This window comes from Cyrtonyx montezumae, unplaced genomic scaffold (assembly GCF_038088225.1).
Source record: "Cyrtonyx montezumae isolate F1298 unplaced genomic scaffold, pur_monq_1.0 scaffold_3, whole genome shotgun sequence".
NCBI classification, from domain to species: Eukaryota; Metazoa; Chordata; class Aves; order Galliformes; family Odontophoridae; genus Cyrtonyx; species Cyrtonyx montezumae.
In genome coordinates, this window is record NW_027072034.1 from 120,689,581 (window position 1) to 120,717,272 (window position 27,692).

The window sequence follows — 27,692 nt, forward strand, 5'->3', positions numbered from 1 at the left end:
ATTTAAACATTTAATTTCCTGAATGCAGTGTTGCAACACAAACCTAAACAGACTGCAGGTGCTGAGAAAACAATGCAACAAAATGCTGACATCTTTTTCAAAGTAATTTCTGTCTTCAGCCAGCCCTCACAATGTCATCTGTGGTTGTTAAATATTCTTCAGCCTTCTCAAGCAGAGGACTTATTTTTTTTTCTCATCCTGGGTGGCCATGCTAGGATACTGCACAAGTTTGCATATACTTGCCTAAAAACACTTCAAAACCTCTTGGAAATGGCTTTCAAGGGAGTATATTATGGTATTTATACCTTACTGTCATCAAATCATTTTATCATAAGTTCAATCTGTAAAAAAATCTTTTAGAGATTTCTGAGAATAAATTATCCCCTTTTCTCAGAATATTATGTTCAGTTATTTGCACGCTATTCTGAATTACAGAAACTGAAATAGTAGTTCTTACCTGCTTATCCACAAAGTATCAGCTTTGCAAATACTCAGCAGTTTTCTGGAAAACGTTCCACCTTGAATACAACATCTCATGAGAGGAAATGTCTTTGAACTCATAAAATTTAGATCAATTTCACAGTTAGCTTCTTGAAAACTGTAGTTAAGTCTTCTACACATAAAGGCAGCTCCAAAAGTAATGCCCCCTATTTTATTCTGTTGGCCCACAGCATCAGAGGCAGATATTGGTGGAAGGTCAGTAATGCTCGAACCTTCCCATCAATATCACACTGCATTTTGTTACCACGTGACAGATGGCAGCAGAGTACCAGTCTGACAAAATGGTGTCTGACATAGAAGTGTGTATGAAGCAAAGGTGTGTCACGGAACTCCTCCATGCAGAAAAATGGCGCCCACTGACATGAATGTGTGACTGAATGTGAGCACAGTGAGGCAGTGAGTGGCGCATTTCAGCAGTGATAGTAGGTCATCTCTGCTGGTGCAGATTTCTATGAATGTGGCATGCAAGCTCTTCAACTCTGGTGAAAATGCATAGCTAACAGTGTTGACTATGTTGTACAATAGTGTTCTGTAGCAGAGAATTTTATTTATCAAATAGCATTATTGTGCTCTTTGCATCTGTTATCGTTTCCATGGAAATAAATAGGAGGCATTACTTTCAGAAAGACCCACATACATGTTAAAAAGTATGCATTTTATTTTTGTTCAGGGTCTATTTCAGTGTTTTGCTACTGTGTGTAATGTTTAGCATAGCCTATTTTATTTTTCTACTTGCTGTGCATTTGTTAGGTAATTTATTAACTACTTACACTAACTTTCAGCCCACTCAACTCCATTGCTTTTAAGTTTGTTGTCTGGAAATTTCATTTGTATATTGTGACATAAATTCTTGTAGCTATTATGTTTGTTGTTATATGTTCAAGAAAAAATGTGTCTAAGTGGTTGCCAGCTTTTTACACTGCTACCATCTACTCAGATACAATGATATCTTTTTACATTGTAAAAGGTACAGAGAATGGCCCAGTTATTGGAATTACATCTTCATTTTCCAAGTTTTCACAAGTACCATAATCGATTTTGTCAGATATATCCATTAAAATATGATTTTATAATAGCCTTCTTAGTTTGGATTGTGTTTTTTTTACCTGTAATGAATCTTGTGGTGTTATGAGCATATGTGATTTACATATCTTTCCATTGTTCTATTATTTAACATGATCATATTTTTTCATGTTGGGAAGTATCTGTGATGTTTAATTTCTCCAATAGGAGTCAGAAGGTCATATTTAATCCAGACAGATCGGTATGAGAACTCATAACTATTGGAACATCATTTTGAATGCTATTCCTCACTAAAATGTGATAGGAAGATGGGCTGGGTTGCTTGGACACTGAAGTCACCATCAAATCCAGCTTCCTGAGTTACATAAGTTTATGTATGACACAGACATCAAATCGGTTTTAAATTTTAGGATATTCCTCTATCATGTTCTCTCATTTTTAGAAAGATAAGTCAAGTACAACTATGAGGTTTGCTATTGACAGCATACCTGACTTTCTATTCATAGCATCTACGTACCTACTCTGCATCAGATCATAGTTTAAAATTTGTAAATAGACTTAAGCCATCATGGAATAGCTGGAGCAGACTGGCATAGTGGATAATTACTTATGTATAACAGCTTACAACATGCAATATTCTGAGTGGAATAGCTGAAGCTAAATTTCAAAGATGGAGAAAACATTAAGAATATTGACAGCTTCAAAGCATGTGAGATGCTGTGTTATCTGATTTCATATTTAGTCACCACATGAAAATGTGCCATTTACATGCACTGAGATTATAACTATATCTATATAGAAAAAACTCATTTAACAAGTGACATTTTTTAATCGAAGCACCATGCAACAGCCCTAAACCGTTCTGCCCTGGAAGTTCATGCCCTGGACCATGAATGAACTTTAGGGATGATTTTAACCAGTAATAATGACAGTCTTTTATTTTGTTTCAATTCATATTTACTGAAAAACACTCACATTTATCCCTATTTTGGTATGTGCAAATCTACTTCATCTTACCTAGAAGAATGTTATTTTTAACTTTCACCTCTTACAGAATGACATACTATCACACTAATGAGTACAAATACATCAGGGCAGAAGAGATTTAAAAAAAAAAACTCATTATGTTATTAATTAAGACTGCAATTATTCAATAGTTAGATGTGTAAAAATCTTATTTTTTAAACAAGTAAGGTTTCTTTTTTAGACATGCTTACATCCAAAAGAAAAAAATAATGCAGCTTTACTTTAGGACATTTCTCATGCTGGCCTTTGTTGCTTTAGATTGTTTTCAGATCTCCAGGATCATCAGCACAGGTAGAGCAGAGGCATCAGGTCTGACCAGCAAATGAGGCATTCTCTCTACAATGTAGTTCAATACTGTAAGGGTTAATCACAATATTTTTATCCATCAATGGCTTCCAGTGCTTTAAAACATGGCAAAAAAAATCAGCAAGCTACTTTGGTATCATATTTTTGTCACTTACACACATTCACTTCTACACTCCTTAATTTTAAATAAGTGTGAGATTTAAAGATGGTTGATTTAAGTTTCAATAAACTTAATAAAAAGATGACAAAAGTAATGGCAAGATCTGCAGCAAGAATATCCTACTTACAAGAGCTGCAGTAAAAGTGCCCTAACTCATCTATTCAGAACGTAAGTTGTTGGATTGCAGGAAGTCTGACAAAGAAAATACTGCTGCTGAACAATTACCCATGTGATACTTTATATTCACTTATTGTTATTAGCAGAACTGCAAATGCTGAAAGAAAAAGTAAGTAACGGGTGATCTGCTTGATGGACACTAAAAATTAAATGACGTCTTTTCTCACAGTAAAATTAGTCATCGGATAATAGACAATATGATTACAGCTCTGAGCTCATCATTAACTGTATGCAGAATTCAAAAGGATCCAGGAATGACCTTTTTCTGCAGCAATAAGCTATGTGGTCATATGATAACATTATCAGCTAATCTAACACACACAAAAAAAAAGCCTAACTCTTATTATGTGGCCATAGGAAATGTAAAATCTTCTGCTTGTTGGTGCTTAAAAACATTTTTAAGGTAAGTTCATGTTTACTGAGTTCCAAACAGTATCCCATCGTAGAATGGTCTGAGTTGGACGGGACCCTTAAGGATCATCCAGTCCAACCCCCTGGGATGAACAGGGACACTTACAGCTAGACCAGGCTGCCAGCCTGTCCTTGAACTCTCTATGGATGGGGCATCCACCAACTCACTGGGCAACCTGTTCCTCTGCCTCATCACTCTTATGGTAAATATAACTTATTTCTTACATAAACTTATTGTTTACAGGACTGTTTCTGCATATATCTGAAACACTGCTCGTGGAAAATCTAATTAAAATGCACTAACAATGAGGAATATACCACACAATGACAAACTGCTTCCAATGATGAAGTAGAAAAACAAACCTAAGTTTGTACCACACCCTTACTCAAGTCAGCTAGAGAGACTCTGTAACACTGAGGAAAAATCTCTCCTTGATTCCGGCAGCGCAAGGAAGCTGTATTGGGTTTCAGCATGCGTTAAACTTTTTCAACAGTTGTACTGAACACTAAGTAGGTTCGTTCTCCATTCCACTGCGCCCATCTTTTGCAAAGCAAACCTGCCTTCCTAGGCCAGTCTTCCTTCTAACCAGAACTGATGAACGTTTCTAGAGATAAAGGCTTGCAAACCCAAGGAAACCCACATCCCGGGGGCTCCCTCCCGACCCGTGCCCCTCTACCCTTCCCCGAAAGTCCTCTGCAGCCCACGAGTGAGACACACGGGCTCGAGGCTGCCATTAGGCCCCGGAGGCGCCGGCAAGCAGGCGGGTGGAGGGCGTATCCTTCCTCCTCCTCCTCCTCCTCCCTTTCTCGCGGCCGCCTCTGCCCGCCTCCGGCGCAGGAGATGCTGCTGCAGACGGTGGGGGGCTCCTCCCTGCGTCAGGAGGTGCGGCTCTCCCGGCCCGCCGCCACCGCCCTCCCCCATCCCCTCCCCCCTTTCGCTTTTATGTCTGTCTTTAAACGCCGCCGCCGCCGCAGCCAGGGCTGGGCACATGTGCGCGCCGTCGTCGTCTGCCTGCCTCTGAGCCCCGCGCCCTCGGAGCCCCGCTCGCCGCCCCGCACCCGCGGGGTTACCCGGCTCCTGTAGAGGTAAGGCGGCGGGAAGGGGCGCCGTGGAGCCGCGCCCGGGGTCGGTGGTGCGGAGGGCGGCGGGAGCGACCGTCGCGCCCGTCCCGGGTCCGTGCTGCCGGGCGAGGTGCCCTGCGCTCGGTGCCCGCGTTCCCTGCGGTTCCGCGAGCGGAGAGAGCCGGACTCTCTGGAGACATTCGCGGACGTCCGCGTGTGTTTGCAGTCAGCAGTGGGTAACGGGGATGTACGGTGCGCTTTTTTTTTATTTTTTATTTCGCTCTGGCGGGAGATGTATATTCTTTTCCTACCACGAGTAGGAAAAAAGAAATAAAATCATTCATTCATTCAGCTCCCGCGTGTGACGTACCAGCGCGAGTTTCAGTAGCAGAAGCGGGGCGAGGGCTGGCTGCGTGGCAGGGTCCGCTGCGTGCTGCGAGCGGCTGCCGCCGTGCCCCGCCACATGCGGGGCAGGGATGTGCCATTCGCACCCATCCCCTTGTCCCTCCTTCCGCAGCCTCTCACGCTGCGGGAGCCGGGCGGAGGAGGGCTCGGGCCTGGCTGCGCAGCGCTGTTGTCGCTGAGCATCGGGCGTCGCCCGCGCAGAGCGGCGCGGAGCATCCCAGCGCTGCCCGCATCCCTCGGCCGCGGTGGCCGGAGCAGCCCGGCAGGAGCAGGACCGGCGCGCCCCGGTGTCAGCCATGTTTGGGTGGGTATGGTAATGAGGACCTTTTCTCCACCTCGATGCGTCTGGGAGGTATTTTCTGTCTGGGCTTCTAATGGCTGCAGCCCTCTGCAATATCCACGGGATGACAGATTGATGCCCGCGTTTCTCCTCCAAGTTTTTATATCTCTTCAGTTTTCTTATTAAACCTTTCAATTTCCCACGCCCACGTTTGCATTAGGGTGAGATTTCATTGCAGTGCTTTGCTTTTGTTTCGGAAGTAAATGTGATGCCTGCACTGTCACACTGACTTGCCAGTTGAAAGGTTGCAATAGAATTTACTCCATTTCAATAATTTATACATAATTTTATTTCTAAGAGATGCTGTAGTCCAGACCTCATCCTTATCAGCCATTTTATTTTGTCTGTGTGTTACTACTGCGTACCAAGCTTGCTGCTGTAGTATTGATTTATAATTACTTATTTTTAAACGGTAAGGCACTGTGAACATGGCACTATGAGATGCTGTAGGATGGAGATCCAGATATCTGCTCTCCACTCCAAAGAGTATGAATGAAGAAAATAAACATTACATTGAGTTATCTGATGTAATGTGCATATGCACTGGACACGTTATCCATCTGTTATTCTGCTTTCTCCCTTTGATAAAAAATGATGACGATATTCTCTTTTTCTTTCTGTTTAGCATGTTTTCCAGATATGTCACCAACGTCTTATTAAAAAGGAAATTTTACAGAATATATGGGTAGATTATTTTTTTTCTTGGCCAGTATACAAGATAGATTGACACAGAGACTTGTTTTAAGACAACATTAGAATTACGACATGATTCTGTATTTGCTGCATATCAGAAATTTTATTTAGAGTCATTTGGGCACTTCAGATTCCAGAGGAAAGTATTCCACTGGTTTTGAATTAAAGGTGAAAAACCAAGCCTTATAATTGTTGTTGGGTGTTCCACCAAGATGGAAATTGAAGAAGTCAGAGTGCTAAAGCATGTTGTTAATTAAGTTAAAACTGCTTGTGAGGGCTAAGCAGATTCCTGTGTGACCTCTAGTCACACAGACAGTCTAGTCCTCTAGTGTAGTCCTCTAGTGTAGTCTAGTCTAGACCTCTAGTGTATCGTCATTCTTACAGTTTTTTTTTTTTTTTTCTTACAGGCAGCAAGTGGAAAAGTAGTAGTGCAGATGAGGAACGTAGAGTCTGAACAACTCTGCCAGCTCTTTTCCCTGCTGTATATTTCAAAAGCCTGTATGCACAAAGTTTTTAAAATGTTGAATTTATCAGGAAAAAAAAATCACAGGTTATTCAGAAATATTTTTGGGAGATAGTAGCAGGAAACCTGCAAGCTACTAATAAAAGCTAATCCTTTTGGTATAAATTGCATTGGTGAAGTGCATTGGGGTAGTTGCAGGAATTAAATCTCCAGGGAAGTATTTGTGATGGAAATCTTCTCAGGAAGACAGAATTTCTTCTGTAAAACACTAGTACACAAACAAGAGCATCCACAGATGTATGTGCGTACACTAATGTCCCCAGCTGTATTACACTGCACTTTTCATTTCAAGGAGTAGTGTTCTGGCTCCAAAATTCAGGATATCAAGTTTTTTGAAAGAGCAGCTTACTCATAAACTGTATATATCAGCATTCAAAGAGCTGTAAAAGAAAATGATACTAATATTAGGAGTAGCTTTTCTATGTATCAAAGGACCTCTAAATTTTCCATTCATTGCAGTAGAACTTTGACATATCAGCAGGTGGCATCCCAAAGCTTTAGCAGCTCTCTTTCTTGGAGTAGCCTTGCTGGTATTACTCAGGAAATGTTCTAGGAAAAAAAAATATCAGTGAATAATTATAACTGAACATTGATTTTTTTTTCAAACAGCTGTACATTCAAAACCTGACAAGTCCATAGAAAATAGGTTGAAATAACAATGATAATTATTAGAAGAGAGGTTGAAATACCAGTGGTAATTGTTAGAAGAGTTTTTAGGGAATAATTGTGCTGAGCTTCCCAGAAGCCTGGCCTGAAACCGAGCTCTTTGTTCTTACTCTTCACTCTGAGACCAATAGTTATTTGCTTATGGGAAAGGGAAAAGAACAAGACTTGCAATGCTGTGTACAACAAGGCCTTGAATCTAGTTGATGGTGCCAGTGGTCTGTTTCCCACTTTGGGAAAACTGACTTTTGCTTCTGGCAAATGATACTACTATTTCAAGTGCCAGAAACGAGTACCGCAGCAATAATGATTCAGCATATTCTTATGCTAAAATGGAGAAGGGAAGAGAAATTGGGATAGGGACTTCATAGTTCTAGGTTTTCTATAATGGAATTTAGATTAAGAAGTATTTTAAAAGTCAGGGATTTACTCTAATTTGAAAGTGTGATATATATAATTAAATAAAACACTGTTTTGAGAAGCAAGATTTCTGCAACTTCAGCTGGAAGAGTGGTAGCTACTATATCCAATCCTTCAGTAAACTTGTAAGGATGAGTGATAGTTCTTTCCATCTGAAGATGAAATTACAGAGAGCATGCCCTGCAGTTCTGTCAAGTATTTCAGCAAAGTTGCTTTGTGAAAGGAAATACTGGGAAACCTATGAAAGCTGTTGATAAACTACTGTAGGACCAATAAAGTTCAGAGATTGCATGCCATGAAAAGAAAAGAAAAAAACTGACATTCAAGAGGTCTAGGTTGTAACCTTCTCTCAGATATTTCTCTTTGCCTAGGGATGCTGAAGAAATTGAATAATTCTGAGAAGCAAATCTTACTTTTGTTAAATCATTGTATTTTTCTTCTCACTGTAGAGAGCATTTTCCAGTAACTGGAGAAAACTAGTCTTGGAAAGAAAGTATTGGCAAATTCTTGATGCACAACAGAGAGAACATTTTGTAGGAACTGAAATTTCCCAGTGATATTAAGCAGACCCAGTGTGACTGAAGTCTAACTACCCATACTTTACATCAGGTCTGAATTTTATATTGTGTATTTAAATACTTTTGCTCTTTTTCTGTAGTCTAAATGATTTAGATTTATGGACACCGGGATGGGGAAGAAGTGTAATGTACATTAGCATGTGACAGCATCAGTAATGAATGCAGATAAATGTAAGTTTCATTCTACAGAATATAATTATCTTTCATTGTGATTGAGTTAGATATTCTTTGAACCTCTATCTACTTCTGATGAGCTGCATTAAACCAGCTAGAGAGAAGAGCTGGATCACGTAATTCATACTGAGGAGCAGAATAATGACTGCTGGAGTGTATAGATCAAATGGACTTGACAAGGCAAAAAGACTGGTGCACATTCTTGTTTCCACCAAGAGGCATAATGCTGCATTGCAACACTACTTCAGTTTGCTAAGTGCATACTGTAACCCAGTGTAACTCTTGCTGAAATAATTGTCTGTTCACAGATTCCTTCAGCAATAACCATTCTTCACGAGTTCATTAATCACACAAAACCTGCTTTGTTCCTGCAGTATTCTTTTTCTCTCAGTCCAGTATTATAATCAGCTCTTCCCCCTCATCCTGTTGGCACCAGTTATCTGATTCCTTATTGAGGACTAGCAGTAGTTTTTTGATCCTAAAACTTAGTCTTTCAACTTATATATTGCTTGCATATGTCCTGTTTAAGGTGCATTTTATATGTTTCATCTTCATCGCTTTTGCATGTAATTCTCATCCATTTGATGTGTGTTTCAGTACAGATCTTTTCTGAATGTCTGCCATAGTGAGAATCCTGACTTTTGTTCCTTGTCCTCTGCTGAGTCATGCTGGTCAGGGTAGAGATTCAGTCAACAGGCAATTTTGCCAAGTTTTTGGGACTGAGCTGGTGCACTGTGTTCTGATAATCTATGCTCAAATCAGAGATAGAAGTATCCCGAACTTGCTGCAGCTCTGTATTGTTTTCTGCTATCCCCAGGGTACCATGTTAGTATGGTGGCTGCTTCATCAGAGAAAAGATCAACAAGCTCTGAGGAAATATACGTTAATATTTTATCCCTGCCTTTAATAGCAAACATTGAACTTAAAAAGGTATCCAGTCATCCTTTATGAAGTTACAGTACCATATTATAACTTCTAAAAGTTAGTTTGACTGAACTTTCCTAATATACTTCTATGAAGTACAGACAGTTATTTTCCCTTCTTCTATCTTAGGCAAAGATAAAAAAACATTTTTTACCAAAGAATATTTGAGGATTCTAAAGTCTGAGTGTAGATAATTCTATTGAGTTGCTGTATTTTGATTACAGCTAACCCTACTACAGCTCCTTTACTAGAGAATGCGTATTAGAAAGATTTGGAGAGAACATTTTGAAGCAAAATGTTTCTGAATGGGTCTTTCTGTACTTTAGCTGACAAAGTTGTCTCAAGTCCTACTGCAGATGCCTGCAGTTTGGTCAGCTGAGGCTGCCTTTCTTATCTCCCTGTGCCAGCATAACAAAATTTGGATTTGAACCTGAATTAAAAGTTGTATAGAGAGCTCTGATCTGCTAAGGAGCTAATTCAAGTCTGAATTTTGTATTGCAAGGGATTATTATTGCTTAATCTGCTAATAATGTGGAATTCTAATCAAGTTGCGTTCCCTCTGCATGCTGGTGTGCTAGGGCTTGATTTTTCTCCCATGAAGGAAGATAACAAAATTTCCACTGCCTTAGGAGGAAAGCTTGGTTCTGCAGTTTTCTTCATGTATCTGAAAAAAAAGACTTTTTATCTTTCAGTACCAGAAAGAAGCGTAAATTTTAACATATCAAGGACAATACTAGTAAATATCTTGTTAGGTTGATTTAGCAACTTATTTCCAAAAACTTTGCTTATGCCAACTCAGATTTTGAACCCTGATAATGTTCAGCAATTTCTGTTCTGTTAAATTCCCTCAAACAGTACAGACAGTTGTCAGGTCAGTTTAAGATTAACTAGGATTTAAAAGAGGTATTTTGCATAAGAAAAGGTAGTGCCTTTCTTTGCTACTTTAAGTTGTGGAGAAGTCCAGAGAAAAATGATTTTCTCCAGTAGCTACAATAAAAATTTTCCTTCAGCATTTTCATTTGACACATGACATCAGTTAGGTTACGAAAAGGATGAGTAAAACTGCTCAGAAACAAAAATGACATCAGTTATCTAATTCCATGAGGTAGATCTAAAATAGGGTAAACAAAAAAAAAACCAAAAACCCAACAGCAACAAAATGAAAAACAACAAACAAAACAGCTTTAATAAAGCTAAGTTGTATTTTTGACATTTTACTTTTAAATCCAGTGTGCTGGTAATTTAATATTGTATAGTAATATTTTGCCATACATGACAAGATTTAAGACTTAGAGCTTAACATAAGAGCAGTAATCTCTGAGTCTGTTACCAGAATCTGTAGTTTGTTGGTAAATGTGGTGGTTTTATTTACTTTAGGAGCACACTTTGGAGATACTTAGGAGATAAAAGAAGATAGCTGGAATTGGAATTGAAAGGGAAGTTTAACAGAATTTGGCATTATATTTCTTATTATTTCTTGATTATAATGAAGAACTTCAGCTCTGTACTTGACAAGAGACAAATTATGTGAGAACCTAAAATAGTATTTTATAGGTAAGAAGTGCTGTTGTTCAATTGCATTATACAAAATAAACCAACAAGTAAATAAATCTTGTTTAGTGATTCCTGGTTGTCCAACTCTGCCAATGAGGGATTTTTATCAGGTATCTCCTCATTCACCCTGGGGACATTCATATCTGTACTCAACTCAGGCTGAGTAGTGTGGAGTTTACCTTCTGTGCAGGTTGATCAAAGAAAAAGGTTTTTTGTGCAAGTGTCTTGGAGCGTGTTCTGGGAAGGCACAACACATCATCAAAACCCTTGAACAAATCAACTGGGAGCACATTTTAATAAAGTGCATCTGATGGTCACGTCTGCTGAGGTAGGACTGTATTTGGTTTAGTGTACACACTTAGTACAGAAAATAAGTTGTAAAGTCCAAATCTATCCGTGGATTTGTGATGTATCCTGAGGGACTCTAGCTATATACTCTTTGATACAGTCTGGCCAGTGGTACATGTTCAATTAGCAAACCAGTACTGTTGAAAATGAATAATGTCCCATCAGCCTGTTGAGTATGCCTTCAGCATTTTCTCAGATATTGCATACCTATACTATGATATTTCTACTACTGATAACAGCCTGCTTAATGGAAGGTTAATGAAAAGGAACTTAATATGTTATTCCTAGCACAATAACAATATCAGGTCCAGTGTATTTTGAAGTGTATCACTGCAGTGTTTAATGCATGAGAGAACAGGCAGAATGATGCAATTTCTGTTGGCATTGACTCATATGGGAGAGCAGCAGATAAATCATATTGCTACCCTGCAAGTTAGTATGTCAAACATACCTGTATAGATGTGACCTTTTAAAATATTTTAATAAATACTTATGAATAGCTTTCTGCTTCTTACAGTTCAAGAAGGATTTCAGATGTAAAGACAAATTTTGATGTACATTCACTTCTGAAACTTCTATATCAAGAACAGATAAAATTGTTTCATTTTAAATATTTACTCCCCTATATTACTCAGTAATGGAACTGAGAAGCTGCAATAATTTACATCAATGAAACAGAAGTTTAGAAAGTGAATGGAAGTAGCAATTGAAGTAACAGATGCTGTGGTTTATAATCCCAGAGCTCCACTAGGATTGCATACACACTTCAACAGTTTTACCATTGGTGTTTGCATTCTGTGTCTACCTAAATATCAGTCATAGCTACAGCTGCTGAAGATTGACTGGAATAGGATACAGTTTCTTGAAGAATCTACAGCCTCAAAGGTGAAATCAAGTTGCTTTCCTGTTACACTGTTCTGTGTCCTGCTCTGTCTGTCTGTCTGTCTGTCTATTTTTGGAAGAGCTAGTTTCCATCAAAACAAAGCCTGCTACTAGCTCCACCACACTTTAGAAATAAGGTTTATATGACCTTGAACCTTTCCAACATCAGTGGTGATCTGTAAAGCAGATTACAAATCAACTTGACTGTGAAAAATGTGGGATGCATGCCCATAGGTGAAGTTGGTGAGAAGAGGTAGTGACAGAGGGAGAGAGAGGGTGGGTGAGACGGTAGTGACAGGAATCTAGGGAATGAATGGAAGGAGATTACAGTGGGGTTCAGTAGGCAACTGGAGTGAAGTTCAGCTTCAAAATCCTAGGAAATTATCAAAAAGTTAATTATCCTCTCAGTCCCAAGGCTGATAATAGAACTCATGCTCTCAGAGGTTTTAGTGATTTTTGTGAGTGTCTCCTGGATAAGCTGTGGGCTGCATTCCAGTGGCTTCTCTCTTTGTGACCAGTCACTAGGCACTGAATTGCTCTTGGGGTCTCAATTATTGTGCTGTCAGTCTAGTAAAACCATGAACTATTCTTATCTCTATTTGAGTTCCTCGCAGTATAGTACAGTCTTTGTCTTGTGGACCAGATATTGTACCAAGTTCATAAGCAAAACTTGAAAGTTTACATGTATCCTCTAGGTATTCTGATTCTTATCCGTTAGGAGTTTTGATTAGATTCTGTGTGGAAATCTAGTCCTGCTTTAGGGTTTTCAAGAAGCTTAACACATAATCTAAATCCTTCTTAAGACTCTTAATTGTGCAGATGGTTTTGCACATATCAGTTTTGTCCCATGTGAACAGAAGAGAATTTGTGAATTTCTTGAAAAAAAAATTCCTACCTTCAGTATGTCAGCTGCAAGGAACTCCATCAGTCTTTATAAATGATTCATTGTGTTAAATAAAAGCATATATTTAAATAAAGGTTGCTTTTATTTTTTTATTAATCTGCATGTGCACATCAGGGTATTTGATGGATTATATATATATATATACATGTTTAGTTATTTCCTTTTTCCAAGAAAGTGTCTGAAGCAGTAAAGCTTTGAAGAGATTAGGCTCTCTCCTTTGAAAACATGATTGTGGTTATGTATTCCCAGATGAAGAATAAATAAGTCTCCTTTGCTTTTGAAGTGCTGAGTTCGTTCTATACATCAACATCTTAATTGCTGTATGACTTTCAGAAATGGCCCCCAAACATTAATCTACTTTGTTTAAAGTATATTTTAATAAACTCAACAGTTCAAGCTTCTAAGTCAGGGAAGAATGGAGCTGATCTCTTAAATACTATGTAAGTGTGTGCCCTATTACGTCTATTAAGAAGTATCTGATTATGCTTCCAGATTGAAATATAAACAATTATCCTACCAGTCTTTAGGAAACAGATGAAAAAACAATAAAAAAAAAAGCCCTCAGCAAGTGAATAAAATGCATTTTATATGAATATTTAAGACCAAAATGTGAATTTACATCTGACAACTGAAAGCAGTTTAATATCTCTTCTGTTTTTTTTTCTCTTCTCAGATCTTGAAGATAAGAAAAAATGGGTAAGCCAAAGCATGTGATTACTGAATTAAGTTCTGCATTGTATAATAATATTCCTTTTTTTCTTTTTTTTTTTTTTTTACCCACAGATACTTTCAATAGGATAAACATTCAGAAACAGAAGTCTTTATTTTTAAGTCCCTACTGTCAAGGACTCAGGCAGCATCTTTGTTCTATTTTTTCAGTTTTTTTTGCCAAGCAAAGGGAGAGCTTTCTTCAGCAATTTTCCATCTGTCCCATCTGAACTTGACTTCTGTGTTTTTTTCATATTACAAATGCCTAAAAACAGCAAGGTAGTGAAAAGAGACCTAGATGATGAGGTCATTGAGTCAGTTAAGGACCTTCTCTCTAATGAAGACTCTTCTGATGATGCCTTTAAGAAGAGTGAGCTGATGGTTGATGATCAGGAAGAAAAAGATGTGGATGTTGAAGAAGGCTCAGATGTGGAAGATGAAAGACCTGCTTGGAATAGCAAACTCCAGTATATTCTGGCACAAGTTGGATTTTCTGTAGGATTAGGGAATGTGTGGCGATTCCCATATCTGTGTCAGAAAAATGGTGGAGGTAAGTTTTTTGATAGTGGTGCTAAGTGATGAAGCTAGCCTTTAAGATTAAGGTTAGCTCAGGTACAGTAAAATCTGCTGCAGCATGCTGGACTTTTAATTTCTACCAGGTCTTTTGAGGAAAAATCCATATCCTCTTTGTGAGATAAATCTGCTAAAGTAAGTAGCAGATAATTATAAGATTCCATTTTCGTATTTCAAGGCAGAAAGTGTCTTACAGCTCTCGGGACTTTACTAGTGGCTATCCGGAACACTGTCAGGTCTTTCTGGAGGTGTTGCATTATTTAGGACCTGGTTACCATTGTGCTAAAGTGCTCTTTATAGTACTTGGAAAATAAAGTATTAAATCTACTTCTGCTTTAAAGACCAAAGCAGTATTTGGTCCTTACTATTTAGCAGTACTAAGCTTCAGAGCTTTGCTTTTTGATTGCCTTTAGCTCCTAGATCTTTATTTATTTGCTGTAAATTAGTGAGTGAAAAGGAGGGCATAGAAGCTAGTATCCAGCTGTAGTGGACTTCAGCATAACAAGGGATGTAGCTGTAGCGCAGCAAGTACTAAGAGAATTTGAGGCCTCACTGGTGCACATTTACTTGGCTTAGGATGAGGGAGCACCCAAAGGAATTTTAGGATAGCAGTTTATCTATTCATGTTTAATTCATGTTGCACTTTGAGCAAAAGACAATGTAACGAAACAAATCCTGTATTAATTCTGATAAAAAATTAACTACTCACGGTGGACCATATCATGTGGTGGTGAAAAATAGCTAAGTTTCAAGGAGATTCACAGTGTTTTAAATGATCTGGGGATATAGCCAACGTGAATAGAAGAAAAATAACACCATGTTAACAAATTGTTCTTTAAACACTGGCATGGGTCTTTGTCTTTCAGTATTTAATTATAGCCATGGTGAAGTTACATAGGAGAGATGATGCAACAGCTGTTACCACCATGCAGGAGGATTCCCCCTCATACTCTGCTCAGTTTGCCCTTGCACCTGGCCTCTGTCCTGTTGCCTTGCCGTTTTTTCTTATTTTTGGTTATCTATCAGATTCTGTGGATTCTGTTGAGACCTGAAGCTATTCAATCCATTTCTCTGAGAATAAATCCTAATCACAACATCTGGACTGTCTGAGTGAGAGAGGTGTTTCTGAAGTTCAGGATATCCAGAGAAGAGCAAATTGTTTAGGATAAACTGGAAGAGAGGATCTAGATGACCTTAACTTAGTGATTAGCACACTCTTTTTTTTTTTTTTTTTTTTTTGTTCTGCTCACTTCATTCCTTAGTTGATGATGTTATAATACTTTGACTTACCTCAAAACTGGGATGTCTCTTTCCTGCCTGTCTGTGAAGTCATACTATCTTCTATGCCCTTTTGTGAACAAGTGACCCTGGTTGTCATATTTATTCAAAGTTAATGCCTCCTATATATTTCCATGGGAGCTGCAACAGAGAAAAAGAACACAATAAATCTACTTGATAGAGTAAATTTGCAGCTACTAAACACTATTTTTCAACGTAGTAACTGCTATTAGAGATGCATTTTCACCAGGGATGAAAAAGAGTCTGCATGCCATGCTCTTAAAAATCTGTAAGGCCATCCAACACGTGGTTTGTCTTTCACATCACTGTCATCACAGCTGAAACACACCATCCACCCACTGCTGAGCTCTCATTGACTGTTTGGTCTCCATAAACTCTCAGGAAGCATCAGTGTTGGTGGGTACAATTTTTTCCATATGGCAGAATTCAGTAACACACCTTTGCTTCATATACACTTTCATGTCAGATACCAATTTGTCAGACTGCCCCTCTGCTGCCATCTGACAGATTGCAACAAAATGTAACAGTACTGGGAGGAATGTTCAACCTTTACTGCCACACCACCACCGTTTGCCTCTGACACTGTGAGCCAACTTAATAAAATAGGAGGTTTTACTTTCAGAGCAGCCCTCCTGTGTTAGCGTGCAATAGGTTCAAAGCTCTCTCAGTTCCCTGGGGTTTGTAGTGAGTCTTAAAAGTAGGGTCTATTCTATTGAGTTCAGGTCTGCATTTTCCTGCTGTTCTTTGCAGTCATCTGGCGAGTAGCTACTACACCTTTCACGTTTTTCAAACAGACACATATTTAAAGTTGGTTAAAGGTTGAAACAGAGTGGTAGATTCACTGATTAGAAGTAATCAAAATGAAGTAATTTGTCTGTTCTGCATGGATAAGTGATATTTAAGTGAGCTTGACTATGAAGGCAAGTGAACACAGTTGTCTAAGAGGTTCTGCTGTTGTGTTATTGGGTGCCTTTCGCACCCCAGAATTTTGTGTTGTACTTTCATGAGTACTGACTCAGTTTTCTGAATTTTTTTTTTAAGGTCAGTCTTTTTAATATTCCTTTAATGTTAGATGTAAAAACAACAACAGCAAAACTAGATAAACAGATAAAAGGTGTGACAATCATGAGAAAATCTATAGCAGATTACTTTGCCAATACATTTTGAAAAGATAGAAATGAATGAAATTGTATCAGGAAGTTTCATAGTTAAGGAGTCTGGATTTTGTACTGAAATATCAGAGATTGAACAGTTTTATTTCGTAAGCTTATGAAAAGCAAAATAGCTATTCCTGAGAATTACTGAGGAAATAAAATGTAAATTCTTAAAGACTCAGCAATGACTGGTAATTTTGTCCCATTGTCAAATTTTTAAGGAATGGGAACAAAGGAAGTACTCTCTTGTATTTCCAACACTGATATTTTCAGCAGCTATGTTACTTAGCTCTTTATCACTAATGTGTAATCAGTCGTTTGAGTTCATTAATATTTTCAATATTATTTTGTGGATTCTTAATTTACACTATAGCATGAGGTTAATGAAATTTAGTTTTATCTTATTCAGTGCCCTGAAAAAGTCTGATTTTTATTTTGCAAACTTAATTTTTCATTAGACCTGTCTGGGTAAGGGGATTTAAACAGTTTTGTAAATATTCACACGTATTAAATATGTGTTAGACTGCTGACAGGAGCACTGTCCAATCAGTAAGATAGGCTGTAAACTTACTGATAAAACGTAAAACCTTTATTAGAGTTTTCTTGATAAGAATTTTGTATTCTGTAATTGTGAATAAATTCACTTAAAGTAGTTTAGTAAACCTTTGACGTTTTGTTGTTAACTTCTCACAAGTTTGAAAATTTCAACATTTGATATTCAAAATGTTAATCTCCATCTGGATAAGATCTTGCAAGTTTTCTATTAGTAAGTATGCTGTAAGTTACAAGAATCCTGATGTCTTGTCCACAGTGGTGAAGCTCACCTTCACTGAATAAGAGTTGAATCATGGAATCATAGAATCCTTAGAGTTGGAAGGGACCTTTAAAGGTCATCTAGTTCAACTCCCTTGCAAAGAACAGGAATGAAACAGTAAGTGAAAAACTATGACAGCAGCAATTGAAACAAATCTGTGAAGATTTTAGATTTTTCAGGTTATATCAAGAATGGTAGAGAGAAGAAAAGTTCTGTACTACCAGTATAGTAATAGTTATATTGCTTCTGAAACTGTTTTCTAACACTCCACTCACTAAAAGCCATGCCCTTTTTCTTTCTTTCTTTTCTGTCTTTCTGTCTTTCTGTCTTTCTGTCTTTCTGTCTTTCTGTCTTTCTGTCTTTCTGTCTTTCTGTCTTTCTGTCTTTCTGTCTTTCTGTCTTTCTGTCTTTCTGTCTTTCTGTCTGTCTTTCTGTCTGTCTTTCTGTCTGTCTTTCTGTCTGTCTTTCTGTCTGTCTTTCTGTCTGTCTTTCTGTCTGTCTTTCTGTCTGTCTTTCTGTCTGTCTTTCTGTCTGTCTTTCTGTCTGTCTTTCTGTCTGTCTTTCTGTCTGTCTTTCTGTCCGTCTTTCTGTCCGTCTTTCTGTCTGTCTTTCTTTCTCCGTCTTTCTTTCTCCGTCTTTCTTTCTGTCTTTTTCTCCTTCTTTCTTTCTGTCTTTTTCTCCTTCTTTCTTTCTGTCTTTTTCTCCTTCTTTCTTTCTGTCTTTTTCTCCTTCTTTCTTTCTGTCTTTTTCTCCTTCTTTCTTTCTGTCTTTTTCTCCTTCTTTCTTTCTGTCTTTTTCTCCTTCTTTCTTTCTGTCTTTTTCTCCTTCTTTCTTTCTGTCTTTTTCTCCTTCTTTCTTTCTGTCTTTTTCTCCTTCTTTCTTTCTGTCTTTTTCTCCTTCTTTCTTTCTGTCTTTCTTTCTCCTTCTTTCTTTCTGTCTTTCTTTCTCCTTCTTTCTTTCTGTCTTTCTTTCTCCTTCTTTCTTTCTGTCTGTCTGTCTGTCTTTCTGTCTGTCTTTCTTTTTCTGGGCATTTATGAAAACTTAAGAACAATTGTAACATTCCACCTCTATCAGTATTATGTTGCTAAACTGAGTACATATAAAGAGAAATTACTTATTAGATATCTGATCATGATACTTGGCTAAATAGCAAAATAAGACAAAATCTGTATTGTGCGCAGTATTAATATTCACTCAATCAAGAAATGAATTCAAATGAAAAAATATGTAATATATTCTGAATATATTTATTTTTTGTTATGAAGTTGAGATGAAAAATATACAGTAGTGCTTTTATTTAATTTGTTTATTTTTTTAAATAGAAAAGCCAATGTTTAAGACCACAATATGCAAATAAAGTCATTTTAGAGTTGATAGTTTTTTAAACTATAGAAAGGAGACCTGGGGATACTGGACCAGAAAATTGTAACCACCAAAAAATTGTTCAGTTGGCAGATGTGGCAGACTGAATGTAACTAATTTTAGGATGCTGTTCAATGCTGGCATGTACAGTTTATTGTTCTAATTCAAATAAATATGATCCTTATTCAATATTGCTACTCCACGGACACGTGTTTTCATGGACTGGCAAATAAAATACATGCTGAACTGTTTCCATAGTGATTCTGTTTTATGATGAAGTGAAGATGTCTTACAGATTACTGAAGTATGTCTTGCTTCAAGGGAAGGATGAAAACAAAACAGTTGTGCAGAGATACTGTGAAGTATGTGAACTATAGGACACAGAAGCATTTTGCAGCTTTGATATGGCTAGATTCATACAAATGTGTACCTAAACCACATTGTATTTAAACCCAGATATGCACCATTGACCATTATGTCCTTACGGGGACGATGGTAAGGGAGCTCAGCAGGTTTGATTGATAAGAGTGCCAGTGTTTCAGGTCCTCTGCACAAGCCCTTAAATAAGGAGATGATATCCTCTGGCCATCCATAATGGATTACAGGGTTGTGTAACATGATGTAATGTGGATTTAACACCACATTTACTTAACTCATTTAGTTGAATCTGCCTGATAAATCTTGCTACTTACATTGATACTGCACCGTAAAGCACCCACATCAGCCCAGTCTTTAAATATGTGCTTAACTTTGCAGCCTTGTGATTAAGGTTGTGGACTGGGACACAGAAGAGCTGGGTTCAGTTGCTGCTCTAGTGCAGTCATCCAGAGGGATACAGGGTAAGTCACTTAGGCCCCAATTTTTTTGAGATGTTTAGGCTTTTCTCTGCCTAGCCATGCAATGCCTATCTAATTAAGGCATAATTTGCAGAATTGTTACAGTATTAAAAAAAAAAAAAACCCAACAACTACGCACTGTTTGTTTTCAATGAATTGTACAACCACATTTTTAAAGCTAGTGATGCATAAGCTTCCATGTCTCATTTATGCTGTGAATTAGCAGTGTAGTCCCGTCTCACAGAAATTTTGGGGGAACAATGGTGATAAAAAAGAGTACTTAATGGTCTTGTATGTTTTGTATATTCTTTGATAGGCCCCCTCATTTTGAAATGTTGTTACTCTGTTTCTCAGTTTTCATCACATTTCTTCTATCTCTTCTGTTTTTGGTTTGTTTTGGTTTGTTTTTTTTAAGTATTATTTTTTCCACAGTTGGACGTAAGTTCTTTGTAATTGTAGTTTTACACGGTGAACCAGAGGAGATGCCAGAGTATAAATTGAGAATGTGGCTAATTCTGCAGTACAAAGAATATTTCTATCACATACTTAAGCAGACAGTATATGAAATAGCTAGACAGATGATGATATCTGTCTCTGTGAAGTAGCATTGTATTTTCTAAACCAGCACATTTTTCAGAGCCTGGTGTAGATTTTATACAAATGCTGCTCTAGTATTTTCAATACATATTGTCATGAAAATAAAACTCAAGAAGGTGTTTAGTTGCTAACAGTAGCCTACAAACTGTAGTACAAATAATAGGTTCTTTGCCTGGTCCATCAGTAGCTGTTTCTTCTTTTATTTTTTTTTCCTCTGTATTTTTCTTACTTTTCTTAGACTCAAGGCTTCAGTTACTCCATTCTTAGGATCTTCATAAATTCTTTATAACCAAAGGTGATAATGATGTTCTCTTTGTGCATGTTTCATGAAGAGTGAGATAAGAAATGGACCTAAGTAGATGCAGATGGCACCATAAAATCTGATGCCTCCTGCACAGCTTATGAAAGTTTAACTTTTCTAAAATAAAGCTTATTCCTGAAATAAGCCACCTACTAAAGATATGTAAATTACAATGTATTTTGATAGACTCTTGAAAAAATCCTAGAAAGTTGTCACTGGGTAAAGAGTAGTAAAGTAGTGCTAAAGTAGTAGGTAAAGTAGTGCTTAGCTAGAGTTGAAGATAAATCCCAAATTGGCTTTTGAACTGTGCTCAGGTTCTCTCATCACAGATGTGAGTAGTCTGATTGGACACCTTACTAGCCCCATCTCTGTTGCTTTGCAGCCTGCTTTGTTGCTTGCTTAGACACAACTCTCAGGTGATTTTCTTTAATGATACAGTGGTTGCAATTAAAAGATGGATGTCCTGCACAGTACCCTGTGTTGCAGTGTCTTACATTTGAAAATAAGGTACTGCATTTTCAATTGCTGGTACCCAGATTTTGTTATAGCTGTAGTCCTATGTATTTCTCAGTAGCAAATATGAGATTCAGCTCTATAGTGTCAGTGTGCTTAGCATATGAATAAATTTTGCTTGCAAGTGATTTTGCCAAAGTATGCACCCTGAAATTTGCCAAAGATGCACCCTGAAATTAGAGTGGTGTGTGAACATTTCCTGGGAGTACAGGTTTGAAAAGAGGAATTGATTCACATACATGTAAAAGGTGAAGTTACAGTTGCATTCTCAGAAGTCTTTAGCTTGTGAGTAGGGCCATCAGTTCTCTGATAACTCCATCTCACTTCTGTCTGGTATCTGCCTAGAGCCTGGTAGAAACGGGGCAAGACTGTTGTTTGCTTAGCTGAATAGGATCACTGTTCTGCCCTTCCCAAGCATCTGAAGTGCATATGGAGAAAAAAAAAACCCACAACACTATAGTCTTTTGAAACTGAGCTGAAGATGGGATTAAATTCAGTGTTGTAGTACTGTATTTCCTTTATAAATTCTGTCTTGCTACTCTGTTACAAATCCAGATTCAGAGCTTTTTTTAGGAAATCATGATTCAGCTCCTGAAACAAAGAAGTTCGTTCATGTGCCCAAACTTTCACATAAGCAAAAGTAATGGCTCAAACAACCAACTAGATTAGACAGTGATTCACTTCTAGTAAAGTTTTCCTTAAAAACATTACAGTGCTTTAGAAACAAGCTGTCTCAGGGCTTTTCTGATCTTAGGAGATTTGTGACCAACATCCAAGTAAGATCACTCTTTGTATGCAGTAGAAAAAGCTTTGCCACAAATGACACAAGCTTGAAGGTATTAGGTGGTCTCATATGAATTACGTCAGATTGTGATTCTTTCTTCACTCACTCTGATTTTTACTTTGTTCCTTTTGCAGGTGCCTATCTTGTACCATACTTAATCTTGCTACTGATCATAGGGATCCCACTCTTTTTCTTGGAACTTTCTGTGGGGCAGAGAATCCGACGAGGGAGTATCGGTGTATGGAATTATATCAGCCCTAAACTTGGAGGAATTGGTTTTGCAAGCTGTGTAGTAAGTACTTTCACCTTCACTTCCAATTTGTATGATTTAGAATTTCTATTTTCCTCCAAGGAAAAGGCACTGACCTATAGCTGAGTTATAAGGTCGGTTTACACTGTTTAGGAAGAACTTAGTACTTAAATTAGTACAGTAAAAATGTTTATATGTGTGTATTTTTAAAATCATCTGACTTTGGAGATTGGGAACGTGGGAAAAGATTAGACTTCTGTTTGGAAAAACAGGCCTGTGAAAATATAGCTGTCGTGATAAATACAATGAAAAGCAAAAGTGTAAAAAGCCGTCATTAAATAGTGTTTAATAGAACAACAATTCTGACTTATTTTAGTGAAAATTAAGTTGACTTTCAGAAATCTGCAAAGGTAATGTAAGCGTTTTTTTATTTTTGAAATTACAAATGTAGTTCATACGTCTAACCTTTTTGATATGTCTGATATGTCTTTTTTTTTTTTTTTTGTCTTTTTAATAGGTATGTTTCTTTGTGGCCCTGTACTACAATGTCATTATTGGATGGAGTCTATTTTACTTCTCCCAGTCTTTTCAGCATCCATTACCATGGGACCAGTGTCCTCTAGTTAAAAATGCATCCCATACATGTAAGTCTGTTAATGTTCATTTTTATCATATAAATACAGGCCCACTCTTTGTAAAACCAAGTCTTTCTGCTGAATTTCACTGGATCAAGGCTTATTGGGAAAAAATGTGGATTAAAAGTCTGCTTTTAAAACTATGTCTTTTTATTGCTGGTCATTGTTAACATAACTGAAGAGAACTAAAAAATTCTTTATTGTCCCAGTTAATATATATTTTTTGCCATAATACTGAGCAGAGTTTATAGTGAGTTACTCTCTTAATTCTCTATGGTCATTTTGTCAGTGACATTAAGTTTGAGATTTTCAAACTAAATGGAGAAAAAAATGTGATTTGAACAGATATTTGTGGGAAAAAGTGTTGTACGCAAAGCCGATATTGCATCTTAATAAGATGTCACACGATCCTGGGAAAAATACAGGAAACTAATCTAAAACAAATACAAAGGTTTTGAAAGAGAACATTGCAGTCAACAGCATTTGTAATAAGTAATAAAATTAGGTGAGCATTACTTAGTATGTTGCAGACAAAATAATACAATTTTTCATAACTTTTTTCCAATTTTGATACTTCTTTTCATGATTACTTGGTGAAAAAGATAGAAGAGTTGTTTCTTCATTTCCTTTAGCATAACGTACATCTTGGCGACAAAGTATGAGTGGTTACACTACTAACAAAGCAGAAAATAGAAAACTGTAAGCAACAATAAAATGCATATGATTAAAGCACTACTTGCTTTCTAAACCAGTAACATTTAGATCATTGGTCTTTTGTTGTTGTTGTAATAAGTCTTATATGGAAATATGCAACAGCAGGAAAAGTTTCTAATACCTTGATTTCAGTTATAATTGCACACATGGCATTTGTCTTGCTCTTGAAATCTGAAGTATTCATTTTCATTTATTTTTAATTCACATCTTAAATTTCTCGCTAGAGATCATCTAGTCCAACCCCCCTGCCAAAGCAGCTCCCTAGCCCAGGTTGCACAGGTAGGCGTCCAGGCGGGTCTGGAACGTCTCCAGAGAAGGAGACTCCACCACCTCTCTGTGCAGCTGTGCCACTGCTCCGGCACTGCACTGGGAAGAAGTTCCCACACACATTTGTGTGGAACTTCCTGTGCATCAGTTTGTGACCATTTCCTCGTGTCCTATTGCCACACACTGCTGAGAAGAGTTCAGCCTCATCCCTTTGCCTCCCATTCTTTAGGTATTTATAGATGTGGATCAGATCCTTTCTGAGTCTTCTTTTTTCATAGAATCACCAAGGTTGGAAAAGACCTACAAAATCATTCAGTCCAACCGTTCTCCAGTCACCAGTCATTTTCTCTAAACCATGTCCCTCAACATAGTGTCTAAACATTCTTTAAATACCTCTGGGGTTGGTGACTCCACCACCTCCCTGGGCAGCCCATTCCAGTGCCTGACAACTCTAGAGAAGAAAGATTTCCTAACATCCATTTCTAACATTTCCCCTGACACAACTTAAAGCCATTCCCTCTCGTCCTATCACCAGTTCCACGAGAGAAGAGGGCAACCCCCAGCTCACTACAACTTCCCATCAGGTAGCTACAGAGAGTAGTAAGGTCTCCAGTGAGCCTCCTCCTAATCCAGACTGAGCAATCCCAGCTCCCAGCTCAAGGTTGAACAGACCCAGGTCTCTCAGCCTTTTCTCAAAAGGGAGGCATTCCACATCCTTCATCAACTTTGTGGCCCTCCACTGCACTCTTTAAGGACATGCCTGTCTTTTTTTGTATCGGGGAGCCCGGGACTGGACACAGTACTCCAGGTGAGACCTCACCAGGACAGAGTAGAGGGGGAGAATCACCTCCCTTGACCTGCTGCCCATGCTCTTTTTAATGCACTCCAGGATACCATTCGACTTCTTGGCCACCAGGGCACACTGCTGGCTCATGGCCAGCCTGTCATCCACCAGGAAAATACACAAATGATTGTCAAATAAAAATGATTTATCAAAAAGTCAAGTAAATTTTTTTTGAAGAATTATTTATATTTCTTTCTATTATATATCTGGATGCATGAAGTTTCTTAAACTGTTTAATAACATGAATAATACGGAATTATAGTATAAGTAAAAAAAAATAACTGTTGGAATGTGTAGCACTTTTTCTGAGAACATAGGTGTGTAGGAGACATTTTTTCTTTTTTTCATTACTTTAATATCGCTGTTTTATTAACATTTGTAATTAAGTGTCTGTTGATTTGAGTTCCATGACAAAGCAGACACTATTGGTAATGTTCTTCATATTCTTTTTAAAATTATTAAACATCAGCTTTCAAATTCATAGAGAGAATTTTTACAGAGAGTAACTCACAGTTTTATATATAGGAAATCTAATCTTATGTGTTAAAAATAAAATTCAAGTCTTTATCTACTTATTTGAATAATAGTTTCTGTTTAGGACTTCTACTGACCATATACAGAGGAATATGTAATACCAGAAGAGTGCTTTAAAAGTTATATCCAGAACTTTCAATTGCTAGCAGTTCCATTTTCTTTTACTCTTTGTGAATTCAATTTCTCTGTAAGCAGTGTTGGCAGGCACAATTGCAAGTATTAGAAATTGATATAATCTTGCAGTAAAGTGTTGGGAAAATAGTTATTTCCTGAACCAGTCTTTACTTGCTAACATGTCTTGACAGTTGTGGAGCCAGAGTGTGAGAAAAGTTCTGCGACAACCTATTACTGGTACAGAGAAGCACTGAATATTTCCAGCTCTCTGTCAGAGAGTGGGGGTTTAAACTGGAAGATGACTATCTGCCTGCTGGCTGCCTGGGTCATGGTATGCCTAGCCATGATCAAAGGCATTCAGTCTTCTGGCAAAGTGAGTATGCTGTTTACCTAAATGACAGTGCTTTACTTTGAAACATTTAAGAACTATTTTACTACATTTTTGTTCACCGCACCCTCTGTTCTGTCATGAAATCTGTAGGAGTAAGCTGGAAGCTATGACTCACCCCACTATTTGTATAATCTCTACTCTCTTAGTAGTTAAGCATTAAAACTGTAGTAATTTTCATGGGAACTGTAATTTAGTGGGGATTGAGATCTGAAGAAAAATCGTTTCAGTTCTCATCAACATAACTGTTGCAAGTAACTGCACCTTAGCCTTGTTGAACTGTTAATGCAACGTGAGCTTGTGTGCTTCTGAATGTCTAGGGAATTAAGTTTCTGAGTATATCTGTAATTTTCAGCATGATTGCAGTGCACCTAAGCCCTCAAAATTCTTTTTGTTTGCCTTTTATTGCTACTGTCATAAGTATCTATGCTTCTGACATTATCGCAGCCAGGATGCTGGGTTGTTTCTTTGGTTAATGACTGACCATCCCTTTGGATCTGAGTAGATGACTTCTACTTCTTTCCTGTCCAGCCCGTTAGACTGGCTAGCGAATGATTTGCTGAGATCTGTTCCTCTCAGTGGGATTTTCAGATCTATCGTTAATTCCTGTCACCTACTAATTATTTCTGTTGTTAATTCTTGTCACCTACTAATTATTTGCTATTAGGAATTTTTGCGCTGTGGTGGAACTGTGTTTGATCTCTTTAGTATCCTTCAGTTAGAGAAATGAATTGCAACTTTAGTGATAGAATTGTTTTTACTAAATTTTAAAGCATTTGCTTTTCAATGATGGATAGTGAAAAATCCTATTTAATAATGAATTCTTTATTTCCTCTGTCTATTAGATATATGAATCAATCATTGTGTCACAAATATGTTCTATTTGTTGATAAAGAAGCCCAGAAATGTTCATCTTCACATAGAACATCAAAAAAAGCTTATTAGAAACCATGTTAGAAAGCATGCAGCATTACACTTCTGGATTCTTAGGGCCCTGTGGCATTTTATTGTCCTGCAGTCAAAGCAACATTAGTTTCTTGCTTTTATGGGTCAAACTCAGGAGATTTTGAATGATTTCGGTAGATCAGAGATTGTCCCCAGTTTTCTTTTTAGCTATAAGCATTCCTTAGTGGTTTGAATCCATCTGTTGAATGCTTTCCCCCACAGACTGCTTTTTCTCTCTTTTTGACCTCAGAACGACTTTCTGTTTATGCTCCATCTTTATCGTATCATGTTCTTGAATTAAAGTACGTTTGTAAAGGAAACATTCTGAAACTGTAGTTCTGTTAATCTCCTCATCTTCAACACTCCTCATCTTCTCTTTGACTTCACACACAGTTTCCCTAGAAGACTTATAGTTTATTATCAGTTAATTAACATATTGGAAACTGTAGTCTTTTATTATGGTAAGGATGTTATGTGAGCATAGTCTTGTGATTTTGCTCTGTTCTGCAGGGACAAAGGGAAAGGAACATGTTTTGTATATTTCTTTGTGAACAAATAGTTTTTAGTTCAGCCACATGTACAAAAGACACTGAGTGTGAGACTATTGAAAATAGTGTCAAATGATGTCACGTTATATTTCTTTTTTATGTTTTTCAGATCATGTACTTTAGTTCTCTTTTTCCTTATGTGGTACTCTTGTGCTTTCTGGTCAGAGGACTGCTCCTTAATGGATCTCTGGATGGAATTCGTCACATGTTCACACCTAAGGTATGTTCATTATTATTATTATTATTATTATTATTCTTTGTAGTGTATCAAAGTTTCAGGAGTAATTAGCCCATTTATGAGTGCCCTAAGCATATTGCCTTCATAGAATATGGACAATTTTCCTGTTTGCTTCAATAGAAAAATTGCTGTTGACCTAGGTGCCGAATTATTAAGCCCTGAGGTATATAAGGCTCTGAGTGTTCTATATGTGTGTATGG

General features: G+C 37.5%; 1 protein-coding gene across 3 annotated transcripts in view; it reads left to right on the forward strand.

Moving 5' to 3' along the window:
* Nucleotides 1-4,609: 4,609 nt before the first annotated feature.
* SLC6A15 (solute carrier family 6 member 15) overlaps nucleotides 4,610-27,692 on the forward strand; it is a 34,284-nt gene continuing 11,201 nt past the window's right edge. The window contains exons 1-6 of one of the 3 annotated variants that reach the window (XM_065743211.1): nucleotides 4,610-4,690; nucleotides 13,858-14,332; nucleotides 22,150-22,307; nucleotides 22,783-22,909; nucleotides 25,565-25,746; nucleotides 27,364-27,474. In XM_065743211.1, the coding sequence (XP_065599283.1) occupies nucleotides 14,044-14,332; nucleotides 22,150-22,307; nucleotides 22,783-22,909; nucleotides 25,565-25,746; nucleotides 27,364-27,474 (867 nt within the window). In that variant the 5' untranslated portion in view covers nucleotides 4,610-4,690; nucleotides 13,858-14,043. Of the gene's footprint in view, nucleotides 4,691-11,862; nucleotides 12,174-13,647; nucleotides 14,333-22,149; nucleotides 22,308-22,782; nucleotides 22,910-25,564; nucleotides 25,747-27,363; nucleotides 27,475-27,692 lie in introns of those variants that run through there. The other 2 variants (XM_065743212.1, XM_065743213.1) reach the window with 2 other exon arrangements.